Below are 20,420 nucleotides of genomic sequence, written 5' to 3'. Positions count from 1 at the left end.
TCTATGGGAGCACGGCTGGGAAAATTGGCCTGTGATTCGGCGAGTAGGAGCCAGCTCCCTGCGGTGCGGAGCGGAAGAGCAGGGCCTGGTCAGAGGTGGGCAGGCCCAGGCAGAGGCAGTGGTGGGGAGGTCATGCTGGGACCACCTCCCTGTCTCTGACAAACATGGCACTGGATAATCTCCCCTTCAGAGACTCGGCACAGCCGCATGGGCCCGTGGGAAGTGCAAGTGCACAACGCTGGCTCTCCTCCTTGGGAGTGCGCAGCTCCCTGGAGGGGGCAGGTGTGTCTATGTGAGTGTGTGTGTGTTTGTTTGTTTGTCTTTTCTCTCCCGCCAACATAGACTTACTTCTACCAAGAAGTAGCGTTTTGGCCCTCTCCCATCTACAAATATGGTATTAAGAACATAATACAGAAATGACTGCATGATACATCTGATTTAAGACGTAGTTTTGGTTTAGAGACGTGTGAGAGAGACCTTTAATTACTACTACTACATTAAATCTAGTCTAGTTTTAAAAGGAAGAGAATGACAGCTGCCCTATAAACAAGCAGTATGCAGTCAAATGATATGCTGCACTCAAATCATCTACCTTAAATACAGGTAAGTAAATATTAAGTTCAAACAAATGCAACAAATGCATTGAGCTATTTTAATATCAGAACTTTAATATACAAACTGTAATGAGACAGGAAACAGAAAACATAAAAAAAAAAAAAATCAATTGTACTCCCAGCCTGACATGTTTGTCTTTCCAGGTCCACGCCTTGCATGCAAGCCTTCCACTCAACGCCAGAACTGGCATGTTTTAAAGTCCATGTAATCTCCATCATGGATGCTGGATCTATGATGTCTCCATCTTGTATCCATGCTTTTCCAGCTCAGCTCTGCAAGCAAGGAAAAAATGTCGGCACAAAATGAACCCCATGAAATCGACCACTTGCCGCAGGACTAAAATGACAGACAGTTTCCTGTAGATCACACAATATCTGCCTAGGAGAGTAAGAATAAATGCCTAACGTCACGCTGAGATGTCTGCACTGGGCATTCACATATAGAAAAGAAAACGGACAATATAGTAACTAGCCTTCATAAAAAAATGGATGACTACTGCTATGAAATGGCAAACATGCTGGTCGTAATTGTAAAGCCTATTGTGGCTTGTCCCTAGCCATAGTGAATGCATCCTAAGCAAACAGATTATATGCATCACAGTGAGAAGATCTAAAGAGCCAAAAATGTTTGGGCCATCTGTAAAAATCATTCAATTAGTTTGCATGTAAGTAAGCGTTTACTTATATAGTGTATTTTTATGTACAAAATACTATACTATAATAAATAATATAAATAATATATATATATATATATATATATATATATATTAGAGATAGATAGATAGATAGATAGATAGATAGAGAGAGAGAGAGAGAAACAAATGAGTGATGGGCAGAAAGAGGTATAGTAAGATTCACACTGATGAAAGAGCCTTGGATCATGTGTGCTGTCCTGTTTAAACAAAGCCTGTTTCCAATCAGTGGGCAATCTACATAATTTAATAAACTAAAATTACTGCCAATCATTTTCTGAAAAATGAAATATTATACTGTTGTCAGAAACAATGCAAACAAAGGCAATGTTTTTCAAATCGATCTTTTAAACACCCAAATCGACCAGCAAACTAACGTTACCTGAGTTGGTTTGAAAAGTCATCCTCTACATTGTCATCATCCCAGTTATCCTCCCACACATGCGCGTCTTCATCCTCGTCAAGCCCAGTCCAATCTGCAAACAATAACGTTACCCTCTGTTAAAATGTACTCAAACATTTACAATCCTGACACCAACACAAACCAAACATATACATCGTTACATGTCCAGTTGACAAATAAATGCTCAATTAACGTTACCGTTACGTTAGATTATAACAAGCTACCAGTGACGTTTATCCAAGCTGACAGCAACATATTTGTTACACAGGCCTAATGGTAGGTTAAATGTTAAGTTTGTTAAACTACAAAAACAAAACTACTGGGAACTATCTACGTTTGTTTTACACAATGTGCTAATTTCAGACAAGTATTATTTAATGTTATTTGACATGGGTGCCATCAGGACACAAAAGTGACTTATGCGCAACATTAGCCGGTTAGCTACTAATGCTAGCTGGCGTTAGCTAATAATAGCCAACAAGTTGACACTGGCTGTAGATAGTAGTGGTTGCAAACGTCTACAATATGAAATTGGAGGACATTTCTTAAACATAGCAATGTTAAAGCTCTAACACATATATTATGAATTTAATTACTGGCTAGCTAGCTGAGAAGCCTGTATGCTAACAAATGTTAACGTTAGCGAGCCAGCTGAGTCACCGTTCAGCTGAACACTGTTTTTTTAAAACGCTCAATAAGAAGACAAGAATACACAGAAAACATATTAAAGGAGCTTAACGTTACCTTCAGCAGGAAACTCTTCAAATTCGTCATCCTCCTCCAACAACCCCAAGTCAACTGTTTGTTTTTTATCCGACATGATTAGCTAGCCTTTCACGCTGTTTCTCAGATTCGTGGTTGCGCGAGTTTTCAAGCAGAGGCTTCTGGGATATACATTTTACGCATGTGCAGAAGCAAGGGCGACTACTCTCCATGGGCAGGGCAGGGAAGAGGGTGGTTGGAGTTCCTGCCTTTCCTCTCTTGCAGGTAGGGTTGCAAAATTCAGGGAAGTTGGAAACTTTAACGGGAATAAACAGGAAACCCCATCTTGCAGCATATTAGTTAAAATACCCTGATTTAATGCAAATTCAGTTGAATTTGTACAATGCGTCAATCACATGCACACAGCAATCAGCATACAGGCTACTAGACCTATAGGAAACCTATGATGCGTTCATGCGCATGGTGAAAAAACATTTCCAAGTGAAAATATCTATCCTAACTGGTGGGAAACCCTGGTGGCAGTTGCCCAGTTGTGGGCTTGTCATCACTTTTGTCCTCATTTAAAGTCAATGGGAGTATGTCATTTTGTATAAGCTATAATGGGGATGGTTAATAACCATATGGTCATATCACTGGTCTGATTTAGCTTGACACGTTATAATCACATTATGTTGTTGAGTGCAGTGGGGAACCGGCAGTTCAGTGGTTTCGGTGATGCTTGCTTGCTGCTAGCGATTTGCTTTGACTGGCCAACCTTGAAAATAAGTTTATTGAAAAAAAAATTGGAACAAGTGAACTTCAGTCAGTGACTTCTGCCGTCTTGGCTAGCGAACGTTAGCTGCTAATAAAAAACAGACTGGAAACAATAGACAGCGCTGACGGTTATCTTAGCACGCTAGTAAACCATAGGCCGGGAATGGGATTCCCGCTAGCATGCTAGCTAGCTACGAATGCTAAGCTAAGCGAAAATACGATAAATCACATTGCTTATTATAAAGCAAAATGTTTATATTTATGTTTGTATGAATTACCCAAAATTCCCAGTTAATTCCAATAAACTCCTATTAATTCTCATAATTTCCTTTAATTCCATGAAGGTTCCCAACTTGGAATATTTCCAAATTTCTCAATAGATAACGTTTGAGGTTTTGACAAATAAGGTTTGCATGGAAACACCATAGACAGTAAAAGAAATGGACGAACAGACTCCGTCGTTCTCAATGGGAGGGCACTGAGTCATTTTTCAGTTGGTCTCCCCAGTACAGCGCAGACTCGCACTTAACTTCGTGACGTTAGCCATCAAACTGAATCTTGTAATTCATATGATAGATACACAGAAATTCTTCTCACACTTCTTTCGCCTTCAAAGTCATCAAAGTTAAACATTTATTTATGTATTATTATTAATATCATCCTCACAAGTGATACCAAGTCGTGTTAATGTTGAAACTACCACACATGATCATCTTCAAAAACAGTCATGGTAAAACAAAACAAAAAAGTTATAGCTTCTAGCCTTGAAGCTAATCTTCTTTCCACTTTTCTGACCTACGGTCAATCCATCGAAAACCTCTGAAATGATTATCGTTAGACTACCTAACGGTAAAACTACTGTTTTTCATTAGGTTTACTTGCCTCTATGCTTTACCTTAACATACAATGCTATTGTAGGCTACATAGCTTTGTTCACGAGTTTCCGTGCTGGCTGGACTACGCTTCTTATCCAAACAATACGGTTATCTCCCTTCAGTGCGTTAGCTTCCCTTCAACCGGACATGCTAAACATTCTTCTTACGGGAACCTAACGTTACGTACGAGGTAGTCGAGTCTTGTTTTGCCTTTTATTGTTTATGTAGATAACACAGAAGCTAAAATATCGGCACATGATATATGTTATATGAAGTTATGGGAGTTCAAAAAAATCCTAAATGAATGGGCGTTCTATGGGGTTAGCAGAGAGTTGATAACCACCGCTACATCGATGCTTCTACTTCCGGGAATTCGCCTGCCCCCTTGGGAAACACTCACCTATCTCAGTCGCCCAATAGAGTGGTGAAGTCCCGCCCCTTCTACTTCTTGTCCATGGGACCTATCTTTCAAAAAATTATGAACTGGAGTTAATGGAGAGATAACAATTATTTTTTGGTCCAGTTTGAATTGTGCCACAAATTTCACATATGATGTGTGTGAATTTAAAAGATAATTTTTCACGTCAAGAAAGTACTGTTGTTCGATAGACTTCAAAAGTTATGTTGGTTTTGTGCGAATCCACTCAATGGACTACATCTCTCGTCTCGAACGATGTACGTCACCAACGTAATGAAACGATAAGAGCTGTTATGCTAGTTAACGGTTGCATCTTGCTGCCTGCTATGTCACTTAACAGTATGTAATGTACAGTCTATGGACGAATACAACTTACCTGATGTGTTTAATCCTCTGACTCATGGTATTTTCTTAGGCAAGGAAAGCCCAATTAAGACCTGTTGCTGGTATGCTTGTACAATCTAGTGTGGCTGTGAATGAGCTAACGTCACTAGCGCGACTTATGGGTTTGTAGTCGTTGGAATTACGATCTTTCACAATGTTGTAATTCAATAGTTACGAAACAAACTGCAAATGTCTTTACATGAAAAATTGTCTTTAAAATTGACAAACATCATATGGGTAATTCAAGGCACAATACAACCGGGACCAGAAAATAATTTCTTTTTCGCCATAGACTGCCGTTCAAATTTTTTTGAAAGATAGGTCCCATGGAGGCAAACGGAAGGGGCGGGACTTCACCAACGGTTTGGCATGGAACTGGAACACAAATTGGACCATTGGAAGAACATTGTGGGGACTTTAAATGGTAGGCTATTTAAAAAAAAGAAATTGATGGTGGTGAACTGGTGAACTGCTGTTGATGGTGTTATACATCATGTTCAGTACACAAACACAAACACAACATCACATATCCTACCCACACATTTTCCCCCCTGGCTACTAATTCTGCTCTCTCTTCATTTTTTTGTGGCACATTTGAATATTAACTCGCCACCACAGCAAAAACAATGTTGTCTACAAATGACAATGCATGTGTCAGAAAAACCACAGGCACCACAATGAAAATTACCCTGTAGTTTGGGTGTGTATCCTACTGACAGAATTGGAAGCTATATGCATGCTATTTACAAGACACATAGGTTTGTGCAAAAGATATGGTTGGTGGTACACAAATACTAATGTGTCAAATAAACATTAGCAAATTAATATTGGCAGGTGGCAAAGAAAAACGGATAGCCTACTAAAATAAATAGCCTTATAATTTTGTCAGATAATACAATCTGTATTTCCTTAAAAAGGCTAATATATATTTTGAACTAATTAGCCTAATTTTACCAGTTTAGCTAAAAGTTTTCAAAAACTTGCTCCAATATAAATCATCAAGTTAAACTTTATTCTGATAATATGTTCTGAAATTCATTCCTCCCAGAGTCAGGTAGGGGCCTGGGAAGCATTCTTAGCATATGCCCAGCATACCTGAGACTGCAGTTACAGTTGCAGTTACTGTGGCGCCTGGAGTCTCTGGGGGAAGGCTGGGGTGAGGTGTGGGGTGGCTGCAGGTAGACAGCAGGGCTACCCATACCGACTCCCAACCTTTCTTCGCATCTGAGAATACCTTTCACAACCGCCCTCCCGACTCCCCTCCTCACCTTCTCCCCACCAGCCATCCCCCCTTCAGGACAGTATCGCTCTATGTCCCTCGCAGAGTCTCCAACCTGGCTTGGCCAGTCTGGCAGTCGCGCAGCCTGGACCTTTATCAGGACGGAGATCACAGTATGGCCTTAGGGGTGCGAGGGTGAGTGAATAGAGAGGAAGGGTGGGGGTGGAAGGTGTGGGGCGAGTAGTCATGGTGGGGTAAGGATGGGAGGGAGGGGGGGGGGGGTCGGGGGTCAGCCCTGAGCACGTAACCATCATCGCCCTCCAGCTCCAATGTGGCAGATCCCTTGTGCTGATTAGAACCAGGACCCTGCGCTGCCGGAGAAAGTGACAATTCACCTGAACAAGGGTCTGCCTACCTGTCCGGGTGCCCCTGATCTGATAATCACTCTTCTCATTCCTGGTGTGTATATGTCTTACCTGCTGGCCTCTCCGCAGGTAACAAAGTGTATATGTTATGCTATATTGACTTGAGAATGCATTTCTTTCTCTATGCATGGGAGGAAATGTTACATGCTGCAAAAAAAGACACTTGTGTATCATGTATGTGGTCAGGGATACTGTGGGAAAAATATAATGGTCGTCATTATGGATTAGGCAGATTTATACCTCTAATTAATAAGATTAAGGCCAGCAAAACATGTCTGCTTTGGTCTTTGGGAAATCCTTCTTTTGGACAGATATCCGTCCAGGATATATCTGTCAAGATGCAGTATTAAACTTAATCCCACCCAGCCACTGAGTCTAGAGCATTGTGTTTTGTGCGGTAGCTCGGCCCATTAATAATAAGGTCATTGATGTCTTTGACAGAGCGGGGAAAAAACATATGTTGGCTAAATTGGTTAATGGCAGGATCAAAGCCGTGGTAAACACTCTGAAAATATAAACAAAATTGCATCCATTTTTCCTCCCCTCTTATTCTTCGGTTTCTTTCGTAGCGATTTCATTTAACTGTCTGTCATGAAGAATTTAGGTTTCACATTTTCCTGCTGTCTCTCTTGAAAAGGCCTGTCAACCAGGGCTTGAGGTACAGTTTGCCAAAAGGCTAATGACCCTTTATGACAATACAATCTGATGTCTGTCCTCCCTAACCCCCCACCTCCCCACCCCACCCCATACACCCCCTTGGTAATCCTGTCCTGCTCTGCAGCTTAGTTATGCTCTGGCTTAAGTTGCATATTTTTTATTTTATCAGGATTTTGCTGATAAATGCTATCAGCAAGACAGAAATGAAATATGGGGGGTCTAGCTCGAGTTGCAGGAATGGACAGTAGCTGTCCACAAAACTGGGAGGAGCCCGCTGATATCAGGAAGCAGGACGGCAAACAATGACATCTTTATTGCTTCGGTGGCGCACCAGTGAACATTTTTGATGTATCAGATACTCTTACTGAAACATAAAATTGTCTCACGATTTATCACACAAACAAGATAAGTTTGTCTACATTTATCAACTTGTTTAATATATACTCCTGAACACTTTATGCATGGTTGGGGGTGTAAGGTAAGGTTATGAGAGAGAATCAGATGAAAACTGAATGAAAGAAGGCCAATGTTAAATGTAATAGTATTTTGCTATTGTTTTGTTGCCATGTTATGTTGCTTGTTGTGTGTTATATGGGCCAAGTGTATCTGCTAATCTTCTTAATATGTTAGAAAATGTGGCCAGACATAATTCACATAGAAAAATGAAATATAACATTCCTGGCAGAGAGTTAAGACAAGCTGTAGGCAATTGAATGGGTTTCCAGTCTAAACATAACATTACTATTGCAGCAATACCATGACAAATGTGCATAACAAAAGCTAAGTGATGATAAGAAAATATGTTTTATATTTTATATATTTTGCCTTGAGCTGGAAAATATACAAACCATAATTTACAAAAAATAACTTAATGATTCCATATTTGTTTTAACAGGAAGACATAGAATGTCTGTGTGTAATGGGTACAACATATAGTTTGTAATGTCCTTTATGTTATATAGTGACACTAATGTAATCTCAATGTGTAGTGAAAAAATGTTATTTGAACTATAACCTAAACTTGCCAGTTTTGAAACTGAATGACCATATGATTTTTCATTGTGTTTCACACACATGGGTGTTAGTTCACAGCAAATACTAAGTTGTATTAATTATACATCTGAAATGCCATAGGTTGGCATGTTGGGTTTGACATATAAGCAGTGGGACATACAGCAATATATATGGATCTTTGACATTTTAAAGCCATGAAAGTCTCATTATGATTACTGATCTAGGTAACCAATATTTTTGGAACTCACTTTCCCATTTGCTACAATGGGTCTTTGTGTCAGGTGGCTTCTGTTGCATGTATTTATTGAAAGGCTAAGAAGGGCCTCTCTCTCCTCCTTTCCCACTCTCTTTTTCTCTCGCTCTCTCGCTCTCTCTCTTTTTCAGAATGACAGTCTTAAGTACCTGTCCTTCAACACAGGGCTCACAGACTAAGTGACAAAACGCTGCTCTCTAATACCCATCCGCTCCTTGTCCGTCATTTTCAAGAAGGATTATGAGGAAAATGAGACAGCATACCTCAGGTGATAACTACCTCACAGCCACATAAAAGACAGAAAAGAAATCAAAAGTGGATATTAAAGTCCCTTCCCTTTCTCTCATCCATCCTCTTACATGCCATGCTTACAATTGGCCCCATCGTGTGGGAGAATATTAGGCAACACAACTTCAGCGTACTTGAAAAACCTTTGTTGTTGATTTTAGTTTTTGAAGTATGAGAGCACACATTTCTATTTCATTTCAGCTGTGTAAATAGCCTCAGCTGTATCGCTATTACAGACACAAAGCTGCGCTATATGCTTGCATACCACAATGCGGAGTTCAGTAATCTCCACCATGTGCCTGTCCCCATGGCTCCGGAAATGCCCATGATTGGGCTGATTGATAAATGAAGCTCTCCTTGTTTTGGGGGTCCCCGCTGCTCTCCGGGCCCCCTGAGCTCTGGATTTTCTCCAGGAAGCGTCCAACAGCAACTTATTAAGTAGTTAGACCTGCGAGGCCGGGGCCCCTGCCGAAGCGGCGGTCACCTGGGTTCGCCGTTGGCCGGAGCCTCTGAGCTCCCATTGGCCATACGGGGACCCCCTCGTGGTCATGTGGTCTGGAGGAAGCCACCACTACGGGCACAATCCTCCCTGTTCTCCGTGTGAGGCTACAGTCTGGTGTTTGCACAGCTTGCCGGGTCATTTGGAGATGCAATTATTAGTATTTTATCAAAACATCCCCCTAAAGCCACCAATGTGTCTCTGTCCCCGTAGAGCAAGCACAGATGTAACACTTTTTTTTAAAGAGTTTTTTGGTGGCTTTTTGTTGACTCACTCCATCTACCTTGTTAAAACGGGAGCCATGAGTGCATATTATGCATTAAAAATTCCAAACATTTCACAGCTAAACCTCGAGGGAAGCAATATGTATTCAGCAGGTCTTGAGATGGGAAAGTTTGCTTTTGCAGAGTTGAGAGCACTGGGTGGTTAATGACCAAACTGAGTGTGAATATGCTGGAGTAGGCACGGAACTTCCCCCAGTGTCAAAGTCATTACGGTTTGATAATTGTTTCTTCTACTCCATTGAATTCCTATGCCGGCATACTGCGCGCCTGTGTACAATCACTTTAAAAGTGTCCGCACAAACACAATGAAATCTATTGCGACCAAGACACCTCAATTAACGAGGAGTGTCCACATTCTTTTAACTCCGTCCTTGCCAGATAAAACCTCTCAGGAGTTTTCCTGGTCATTTATGGAGGGTGTGCTACTAGTGTACAACTAAAATAATGATATGCATGCGCATAGAACAATGAAATCAACACTTTCTCAAGAGCTGAAGTGTATTAATCCACATTTGGTAATATACACACAGCACTTGCACCATGGAAAACAGGTCTGTCTTGAGTTTTTTTAAAAGGCACACAGAAAGTATCCAGCTTCACTTGTGTGAGGAAGTCGTGGCAAGAAACCAAGGATAATTTTCGAGAGCATAGCTAAAGGCAAAACCTGGGCAGCCTTGCCAATGACAAGCTTTCAAGCCGACCAGAGCACCCTGTGTAGACCGAAGCTGAAACACTAGGAGGTGAGAGGGAAAGTAGTGATTTGTCATTTGGCCTTTTTAAAGAAATGTGAATGCCCAGGGTACAATTTATGCTTTTTATTCTCCTTTCCACCCACCCCCACACTCACATGCTATCAGACGCACAGATTCTGACTTAGAATAGCACATTTAAAAAGGTGTTTAATTAATTTGTTTGTTGAACGAGAGAGAGTGAGTGAGTTTGGCTTTTAATGACTTGTTTTTTTGAAAGCCTCATGACAGGTTGTAAAATGGTGACAACAAGGAAAAGATTATGAAGTTGTCTTTAAAGAAGTGTGAACATTCACGCACAATTTTCAAGAGTAATAAGTCCCAAGGCAAGAAAAAAAAAATAATGCCTGTCTTAGATATGAACAATTGACTTTAATGGTGCAAGAGACACGTTTTGCCTTTTAAGAGAGAAGTGTGAAAGGCTGTATATTCTCTCATGTCTGTTAAAACATTACTGTAAACGGATTTGTTTTCCTCCTGTTACTGAACACTAAAGAAAAAAGACCCCCATGCTTATGACGCATGGCATGCAATTGCTAGCATTTCACTTGAGCTCTCAACATTTTTTCACATGTATGCTTGCCAAGCGGCATCATTTTTTTTGCAGGTAATAGAGAGAATTCCGAGACTGGACCATTACAGTCATGCAGGGTGTTTGTGTTCTCGTACATTCTGGGAGTTTTGTGAAGGAAAAGCTTGGCTCTGTAACAGGTAACACTTTACTTTGGCCCTCGGAACGCTCATGAAATGGGAATTTACTATATGAAATATTTCAGTTTTTTTAATCGGATATTGGAAAGTCATTTATAGTCAAATAAAGCAGACTGGGGGTTTCCAAAGCAGTAGGAGCAGGGAAATGTGCTTCCAGGTCGGCAGAAATCTATTTGCTTCTGGGAATCCTAAATTGGCTTTTTTATTTATTTTTTTAAAGGTCAGCAGCATAGATAGGCTGATAGGCATTTTAGTGATTGGTTTTGAAAACTGTGATTTTTAGCTGAGCAAACAAATGCATGGCTTGTGAAATTGCAGAAATTGCCATGCACGGCCTTGAATCAGATACCCAGAGCCTTGCGTATTTACTTTTATTGGTTGTTTTACCAGGAGCTGAAAACATTATACCCTTTAATTTAATCTGACTCATGTGCCTGCTTAAACAAATGGCTCAAATTATGTCATGTTTAATACAGTTTGTCGTAATTATGACCAGATGAGTATATGGTGATTGTATTTGACAGATTGGAGCTTTTTTATACAATGTGGTATTTTTTTAATAAGTTAATCATTTATTTGGAGATAGTGGTGAATTTTTTGAGGGGCAATATCCAAGTTTATTTACATCCATGGCATCATGCTGCATGAGATTAAATTAGCATGTTTTAGATTCTTTTAAATTTCTGTGCATAGTGGTTAGTTGCAGTTGGTGACTAATAGGAAATGACAAATACTAATTTTTTGATTTTTTGTAGGGTTCTTTTTTGCACTTATGTGGAGACAGTCACATTCAGCACTTACATACACACGCACACTGACACACACACACACACACACACACACACACACACACACACACACACACACACACATACATACACACATGCACGCACGCTTGAGGGGGCGAAGGGGATTCCCTATTCTGTCAGAGCCGGGCCTGGAGATAGCGTGACCAGCGAGCGGGCAGACACACTCGCTCGTCTGTGTGCCACACTTGTTTCCTCCAGAAGGGGCTGGGGCACGGCGGGGCAGCAGAGGGGGAGTCTGGGGCACGAGGAACAAATCCATACTTTCATACCGGGGTGTTTGTACAAATAAGGCCTTATTCCTGCCACTAGACACCCTGTGGCTGGGGTGGGGGGGGGGGGGGGGGGGGGCAGGATCGGCGTAGTGGTGGGGGTGAGGAGACAGAAGCAGTGTGGGGCTTCTTCCGGTGAGCACCCAGGCCGGGCTGTCAACACACATGACATCACACCTCAAGCTCTTCCTAATCCACTCTGTGGTTCTTTAGTCATAATCTGTAGCCCGTCGTACATCCAGCTGCAGGGTGGTGATGGAAGGCTGCGTAGAAAACTGTTGAGCTTCATTATATGTTTGTTCTTCATAGATGAAAGTGGCAAATTATTACTACCGGTATTAATCTCTCTATATATTTAGTGCTTGCTCACTGTTATTTATTATGTCACTATTAGAAACTTCTAAAAATAAAACTATACAAAAATGATGGCCAAATCAAATCTGGCTTGCCAAGTAGCCAAATCTAATGTTTAATACTCCTATTCTATCAACTCAGTCATTTTTAAAAAAAATCCTAACACATGCAGTGGTTATGGTTCAGCGGATACAAAATGAGACACATTCTCTGAAGAGGTTTACGAAGTGTCTCTTATTTATGAACAATGGCTGCACACCTCAAGCAGTTCCTCAATCCCTTTTAGTATTTTTAGTCATTAATCTCAACAGTATTCCTTGTACAGCCTACATGCTCCATGTATACAACCCCAAAACAGAAAAAGTTGGGACGTTGTGTAAAATGTGAATAAAAACAGAATGTAATAATCTGCAAATCTCTTAAACTCATATTTACTTGCAAAAAGGACACAGACAGCATATCAAATGTTGAAAATTACAAATTTGACTATTTTATGGAAAATATATGTTAATTTTGAATTTGACACCAGCAACATGTTTCGAAAAAAGTTGGGACAGGGATAACAAAATGCTGGAAAAGGTGTGTAATGATAAAGAAAACAAAAGGAGGAATGTTTCACAACTAATTAGGGTAACTGGCAACATGATTGGGTATGAAAAAGAACATCCCAGAGAAGCAGGGTCTCTTAGAAGTAAAGATGTAGAGGTATTCATCACTCTGTGTAAACCTGTGTACACAAATGATGAAACAATGTCATTTTAATGCTTCTTAAGAGTATTTGGGGGGTTCATCATCTACAGGACATAATATTATTAAAACAGAGATTCCAGAGAAATCTTTGCAAAGAAGGGAAGGAGCTGAAAAACACATTAGATGGCCGTGGTCTTTTGGACCTCAGATGGCACTGCATCAACACCAGACATGTTTCCACACCTGTCATTGGATGGGCTCAGGACAACCTCTGATAACCATTGTCTATGTGCACAGTTTGATACTCAATTCAAAGACTGCAGCCAAAATTTTAACAACCAAAATTGTATTGAGACACGATACAGAAAATGCCACCGTCTTATCTGGGCCTGAGCTTGTTTAAAATGGACTGAGGTAACATGGAAAAGGTCCTGTGGGTAGACCAATCAAAATTTGCCATTACTTTTGGAAATCATGGACTCATCTGGGCTAAAGAGGAGAGGGCCTATCCATGTATCCAACCTAACCCATGTCAAATTAGGTGCATAATGGACTGAAAAACATGACTAAGAATACCCCATACTGTTGAGCAACTAAAATCGTGTATTGGGCAGTAATGGGACAACATTTCATTCTCAAAACTCTAGCAAAACTCTAGTTCCTAAACATTTACAGAATTTTGTTAAATGAAGAGGCAGTAGGCCTACAGTGGTAAACATGCTCCCGTCCCAACTTTTTTTGAAACATGTTGCTCCCATCAATTCAAAATGAACATATATTTTCCATGAAATAGTCCAAATTTTCATTTTCAACATTAGATATTTTGCTGCTTTTTGCTGCTAAATATCGGTTTACGAGACTTTACTATATTATCACATTTAGTTTTTATTTGCATTTTGCACAACGTCCCAACTTTTTCTGTTTTGGGGTTGTACAACGCTGTAGTATATTCTAGAGGGTCTCATGGTACATAGTAGTTATGGATGAACGCAGGCCAAAAATTGACAGTAGGCTACTATTTATTAACCAGTATGGAGGTCAATGAGATCAAGGTAATAATTATGAGATGATACCGGTAATATGGAAAGTTTTCAAAGAAAATCTTAATCAAGATATGAAACATATCTTGTACCTGACATTACACATTTCCAAATAGCTGTGTTTTAAACAAACATGCATAATTATAATAAATATTTCCCCTTCAAATAATAATAATTAAAAAAAACACTGAAAGCCACACGTGCATATGTAAATGTAATAGGTATTCGTTATTATAGTCAGTAATAATCTAATGGCAGGCAGATGAGTGCCTTTTGTTGGGTAAGTAGATGACAAGATACCTGTGTGTTCCTCTGGGCACTGCAGTTGAAGCTGTTCATATCATTGCAAAGGCAAATTTGATGAATTGCGGCCTGCTCTGCAAATACATGTTGTATGCTTTTATGCAGAGCCAAGCCATTTAGTCTCTGGTCTATAGGCACAGATGCAGTGGAGTAGGGATGGCGGTGAACATGGGGCTGCATTGGGGAGGGGGTTAGTTAGAGGGGAACAGACCACAGAAAAATGTGTGTGTGTGTGTGTGTGTGTGTGTGTGTGTGTGAGTGTGTGTGTGATATATATGAGAGAGAGAAAGAGAGAGAGAGAGAGAAGGGGGAGTGTTGAGGTGGGGAGATTGTCCAGAAAGCGAACAAGTGTTACGTGCGAACGTGACGTGCCCCGGATGACAAATAGGCCCGCCGGATCGCAAGGTTCACCCAGCTGGTTGGCCCTTCTGTTGGGTGATTGATGGTGTTGATGTTCTAAATCGGCCCCTCAGATATGGCCAAGTACAGGACGCATAATGGCCGGGCTTTAGATTAACCCAGCAGATAGCAGGAAGGGGGGGTGGGGGGTCAGAAGGGGGGGGGGGGGGTATTTTGGGGTAGAAAGGAAGGGCAGGTTCCCAGACAGCTGCAGCCTGTGGCCTGGTCTGTTGTTGTTGCTGATGGCGGAGGGGTGTGTTGAGGGCACACCACTGCACATCTTTCCTTCTCCGCCCCTCTCTTCAGACTCACCCGGTCCCCCAATACCACCTCACCACCCCCTCTCCCCATACACACTCTTCAGCATACATATATGGTGATCCTTGTGTTCAGAAAGCTATGCCAGGGGTCAACAGAGACTCATTAATGTCAAAAAGAAGGTCAATCCCATACACTTTCGCCCTGGATGTATGACCAATACATCTGGAAGTCTGGAGCGCGCGCGCACACACACACACACACACACACACACACACACACACACGCGCACACACACACATACATACGCAAAGGAAAAAAGCACCACAAAACTTCCTAATTGTGCGGACGGACCCCCTTTATCATAGTTTCAGGCAGCATGAACAAACACACTTTGATCAGGGAGCCTGTGATTGGAGGGGCTTTAGTCTGAGCGTGTAATCTTACCACATGCAAAGGAGAATGGCCAGAGTCATGAGAACCCTGCGCTGAGTTCCGGCCATCAATCATTCCAGATTGATTGCTTCTGATCTCATCGCTAGAACAAATATAAAAATAATATAAAATAATAAGAGAACAGCAGAAGGGTTAACCTTGATTATTTTTGGCATTGGCTATAATGGGGGACTCTACCCTCCTTTAAATGAAGATAATAATTCCTGGTTTGTTTGGTTAAGAATATATTAAGGATTGTATACTATGAAATGGAATGAGATGGAATTAAATCAAGTGTGCTTGTGCACGAGAATTATGGCTTGAGAAGAGGAGAGCGAGAGAGAGCGAAGGGAGAAATAGAGAGAGAGAGAGAGGAAAAGGGAGAAAGAGAGAGAGAGAGAGGGAGAGAGAGAGAGAGAGAGGAAAAGGGAGAAAGAGAGAGAGATATTGACCTGCCATCCATCTGTGTAGATTTTTTTCCCTCTAAAAAGCCAAAAATGACCACTCATATCGTTGCCAGTGAATGTTTTGTTCAAGAGAGTATAAAGAGTTTTTGATGATTAAACTTTGTGTTGACCTCTCGGTAAAACACTTGCTCTTGTCCATTATGTTGATATTCACTGTTCAGGATAATGAGTATTTTTTTAAACAGGGGGCTTGTGAGTCAAAGCGTGCACTACACACGACAGGCTATGTTAAGAGCCCCCGAGATCCATGTAATTAAATAAAATCAAACTAAGTGAGGGCACTAAAAATAAAGTAGAATACTACATTTTCGATGGCCAGTCAGGCTTCCAGTAGAGTCCTCATGCTTGATGACATAAAAGCATTCGGTCGACTCGTTAAAGTAGTTTAACAAGCAGACTCATTTGATTGAGAAATATGACTGGTGTGTTTGAATGACTTTATTTTTCAATTGAGAATAAGGGCTGTATTTATGAATGTGTAAATAATTCTTCGCCACAAAACGTAAATATCCCAGACTGACATGACCGATAGCACATATGTCACGAGCCTATACATATCTGTCCAAATGTGTGAACTTGTGTGCGTGTGCCTTTGCGTCCATATACGTCAACATGTATAAAGTGCGTGTCTGTATGTATAAACTGTACATCATACTCTGTGCTTGTTTGTGTATATGCACCCCCCCACACACAATCTCTCTCTCTTCTGTTAATTTCTGTACAAATCAATTCTTTGTGTATGCCTGTAGGTTTTGTGTCATATATAGCTTCAGTGCCTGACATTTTCAGTCATTAATGTTGCCTTCAGTACATTGGTAATCTAAATACATGTTCTGTTAACGCCTACTTGAGGCCTACTTGACTTCTGTGAGTGTATTTGTACATGTAGGCCTGCATATCTGTGCCTGTGTTTATATATGGGCGTGTTAGTATGAAACAACTGTTCCCTTGCTCTTAAACTGATTTCAGTCCCCCGTAACAGCTTTTGCTCATTTACAAGTTTTTTCTACTAATTATCTTTATTGGCTCTTGTAAAAGCCCTGTATACACGGCAAGGGCTGGGCTTGTTTGGAGATAATGGCGCGGCAGCCTTGGTCCTCTGTCTGCCGTGTTGATGGGCCCGATGTGTCTGTAGCCTCGGGCATATAGGATTGGCGTCCATGAAGTGCTTCCATTGTTTACAACCAGGCAGGACCTCCCCGCCAACCCCACCCCACAGCCGCGACTTCATGGCTACCCAGCAACCCCCAGACTTGGAGGGAGGGAAGAAGGGGGAGAGAGAGAATGAGAGAGGGAGAGAGAGAGAGAGAGAGTCGCTTCTTCAACCCTCCATATATGCAGCACCAAACTCCAGATGCCTCTGACCTTTCTCTCTCTCTCTCTCCCTCTCTCTCTCTTTCTCCGGGCATGTGTACATGTGGGTAATTTTCGCTCATCTGTCCTGCAGTGCGGCTGGCCTCCTGAATGCCTGGGTAATTTTGGTCACTTTTTCCCCCCCGGTTGCCCCATGGGCAGCTCCTCTGGCTCAGGCAACATGGGGAGTGAGGGCCCCACACATCTGGAAGACTCCACATCTGAGAAACAACCCTCCAGCGAAAAACTCATGCACACACACACACACACACACACACACAGACACAGATTCACAGAAAAACTTGAGTAGAAGTGCACGCACTTGTTCACAGACATACACACACACATACATACATACACATACACACACACACACAGTCAGACAATGATTCACTCAAAGATGTGCGTGCACGCACACATATACACACACCCACACACATACACACTCTGAAACAGGCTTGGAGACATTCATATTCATTAATGCACATGTAAACATATGCACTAGACTGCATGGATACTTCCGTAAAGTAGTTGTGAATAACATTAATGTTGACTGCTTGACGTGCACTGACAGTAGGGCTGAAGTAATGCCGGGCTTTATCAGAACATCAACATTACACAACAGTGACCAATCAGTAACCTGAAATACTTTCGCGACACCTTTTGGTACCGCCTCAGATCACTTGGAATCTCGACAGAGGCGATGCCAAAAATAGTACCAGGTACAGGTGTGTTTGGGGGAGGGGGTGGGCAGGAACCTTTCCTCAACACACGATTTTTTGCATTTCCTTCGAATGCAGTTGTCTTTTTTCTTTCTCCCCCTTTCTCTCTATTTGTCTCTCTCTCTCCCCCTTTCTCTCTCTCTCTCTCTTCCTTTCTCTGTCCTTTTGCTCTGGAACTCTATCCTCTGGCCACCACTCCCACCTCCTCACACGTTTGCTATTGTTTTCCTAACTGAAAACAACACATTTCCCCTCTTGTTCTCTCTTCATCTCAACGAGTAGTTTAGCATTGGGTAAACTGTGATTATATGTTTAGCCTTTGCAGGATTGTCTGGGATTTCTTTGGGAAAAGCCTCCTTACACACACGCATGCAACCACACACATGCACACCCACACAGAGAGAGAGAGAGAGAGAGAGGCACACACAGACTGGATTGCTCTGGGGTTGTTTTTAATTTTTATTTTTTCTCACAATTTATTTTTCTTCCAGCTGACACTGCCCCCCCCCACCCCGCCTTTCTGTAACCACCACCCAACAACCGCCCTAACCCAAGTGAGAACAGTGGATCAATTCCTTCCGCTGTGAAGGGAAAAGGAAAAAAAAAACCTTGTCCCCAAATGCCGCCAGTAGTTAAGTCAGAGGACCACATACGTCGCGGCCTAATCCATTCCATAACTTATCAACATATGCAGCCTATTAATGGAGGAGGGACTTGCTGAGACGCCCAGACTCCAGGTTTTACTGGTGGCGGGAGAGAATCTGTTTAGGATTAGAGAAATAACAGTGTGGGTGACAAGGAGGCATCCAAAATGCGAACTATGGAACCCAAACCCCAAATAAGCAACTGCAGAATTTGTTGACATTGCTCTGTAACGACTGTTCTTCGCCCAACCACTGCTCCGCAAGAGCTGCAACGGCTTTGCATCCGAGGTTTTTACAACACTCTCTCTCTCTCTCTTTCTCTCTCTCTCTCTCGCTCTCTCTCTCTATACGTCTGTCTTTCTCTCTCTCCCCCCTTTCCACTGATTTGGTACAGCATTTGTGTAGTAGATGTGTCTGCTGATTGTGTAAGGTTAGAAGATGTCATCTCCTACTGACAGAATTCAAAAAGAGCCCTCTGTGAATGACATTACAGTGGAATGTTGGATATGTAATCTAACCACACTTACAGGCATGAAAGACTCAGCAGCGCATTCTTAATTTGCTTGGATCTTCTCTGTGTCCCAGTACAAACTTCAACACATGATTTTACGGCTTGGTTGTAAGATTGCAAATTTAGAGTTACAGTTTTTAACTTTGTGGCAAACACAATATCCATTTTGAAGAGCCACAAGGTTCTCCAAAGGGTTTTTGATGATGATGATGAAAGGGGGAAAAAACTCAAGTTGTCAATACTTGATATACTGACCTGAACAAATTGTTCCCTGGTAATAGGCCCAGAATTTCAAGGACATATGAAAGGGAAAGTTCCATTCTCTGAAGTCAGACACAACAGGTTGCACGGAAATGTGACCTGTCGGAGGGGGGGGGGGGGGGTTTCGCCTGAATGGCGGGGTCAAGGTCGAGGCTGTAGCAGGACTCCTGAGGGGCCTGAGAGTGGCGTCATCTAGTCAGACCCCATCTCCGATTCCCCCGTGACTCTGGTTCAGATGCCTCTGATGGCTGTTGCTCTTGGTGCGAGCCCTTTGTCAACCACTTCCCCTCGGAAAAAAAAGATCTTCGTTATCTCGTGTCAGGAAATAAGATATTCATATACTTTTAAATGCTTTGATCAGTTTTGAGGGAGACACATGTCTCAGTGGACAATTAAGGAACTCTATGATAGACTAATTCCAGTGATAAAAAAAGAAGGCAAAGTTTCACGATGGAAGTGGCAGTGAGGATGATGTACTGTAGAAGCCCAGTATCCTGTACGGGTCTTAGTGTGCAACTGTGTGTAAATCCAAACGTGACGTGATTGTTGAAATCCTTTGATTGACAGAGGAAGAGGGGCAGAAAGGGGAGCATTGAGACGTTATTACAGGTGTGTGAGGGGCTGGGGTGAAGGTAAGTGTGTGTGCGTGTGTGTATGTGTATGTGTGTGTTTGTACAAAAGACAGACACGGCAAGAGAATGTGTGTGGGTGCCGGCGAACATGTGTGCAAAGCTTGATTACAATCCCTGTGAAAGTAATATCTGGACCTGCAGCTTCCATGCTAACTTATTGCCTGTTTCCTTGCCCGCGCCGCGCGGAGGAGGCCCTGGCTGGCTGGCTGGCTTGTTACCGCTAATGGATCAGCTCAGCGCTCTCCCCTGGCCCCACTGACGGATGTCCTGTCAGGGCCCGCACATGGCAGATTACTCTGCTTCCACAGGTGG

General features: G+C 42.0%; 1 protein-coding gene across 1 annotated transcript; it reads right to left on the bottom strand.

The window, feature by feature from the left end:
• Positions 1-648: 648 nt before the first annotated feature.
• Positions 649-2,603, bottom strand: sem1 (SEM1 26S proteasome subunit). The gene is made up of 3 exons (XM_076301018.1): positions 2,454-2,603; positions 1,689-1,782; positions 649-887 (listed from the first exon to the last, which is right to left on the bottom strand). Exons 1-3 carry the CDS (start codon positions 2,527-2,529, stop codon positions 845-847), a joined length of 213 nt encoding a protein of 70 aa, XP_076157133.1. The 5' UTR covers positions 2,530-2,603; the 3' UTR covers positions 649-844.
• Between the last annotated feature and the right edge of the window lie 17,817 nt (positions 2,604-20,420).

This window comes from Alosa pseudoharengus, unplaced genomic scaffold (assembly GCF_046254945.1).
Source record: "Alosa pseudoharengus isolate Yale_2024_CS ecotype anadromous, Long Island Sound unplaced genomic scaffold, YU_APseudo_1.1 YU_APseudo_1.1_scf_23, whole genome shotgun sequence".
NCBI classification, from domain to species: domain Eukaryota; kingdom Metazoa; phylum Chordata; class Actinopteri; order Clupeiformes; family Clupeidae; genus Alosa; species Alosa pseudoharengus.
This window is presented reverse-complemented; position numbering and strand designations above follow the sequence as displayed.

Excerpts from the sequence above, each read along its gene's own strand:
- sem1 (XM_076301018.1), bottom strand. The coding sequence starts at position 2,529 with ATGTCGGATAAAAAACAAACAGTTGACTTGGGGTTGTTGGAGGAGGAT. Across the intron at positions 1,783-2,453 it reads TGAAGAGTTTCCTGCTGAAG|ATTGGACTGGGCTTGACGAG; the intron begins GTAACGTTAAGC and ends TATTGTTTGCAG. Across the intron at positions 888-1,688 it reads GACTTTTCAAACCAACTCAG|AGCTGAGCTGGAAAAGCATG; the intron begins GTAACGTTAGTT and ends CCTTGCTTGCAG.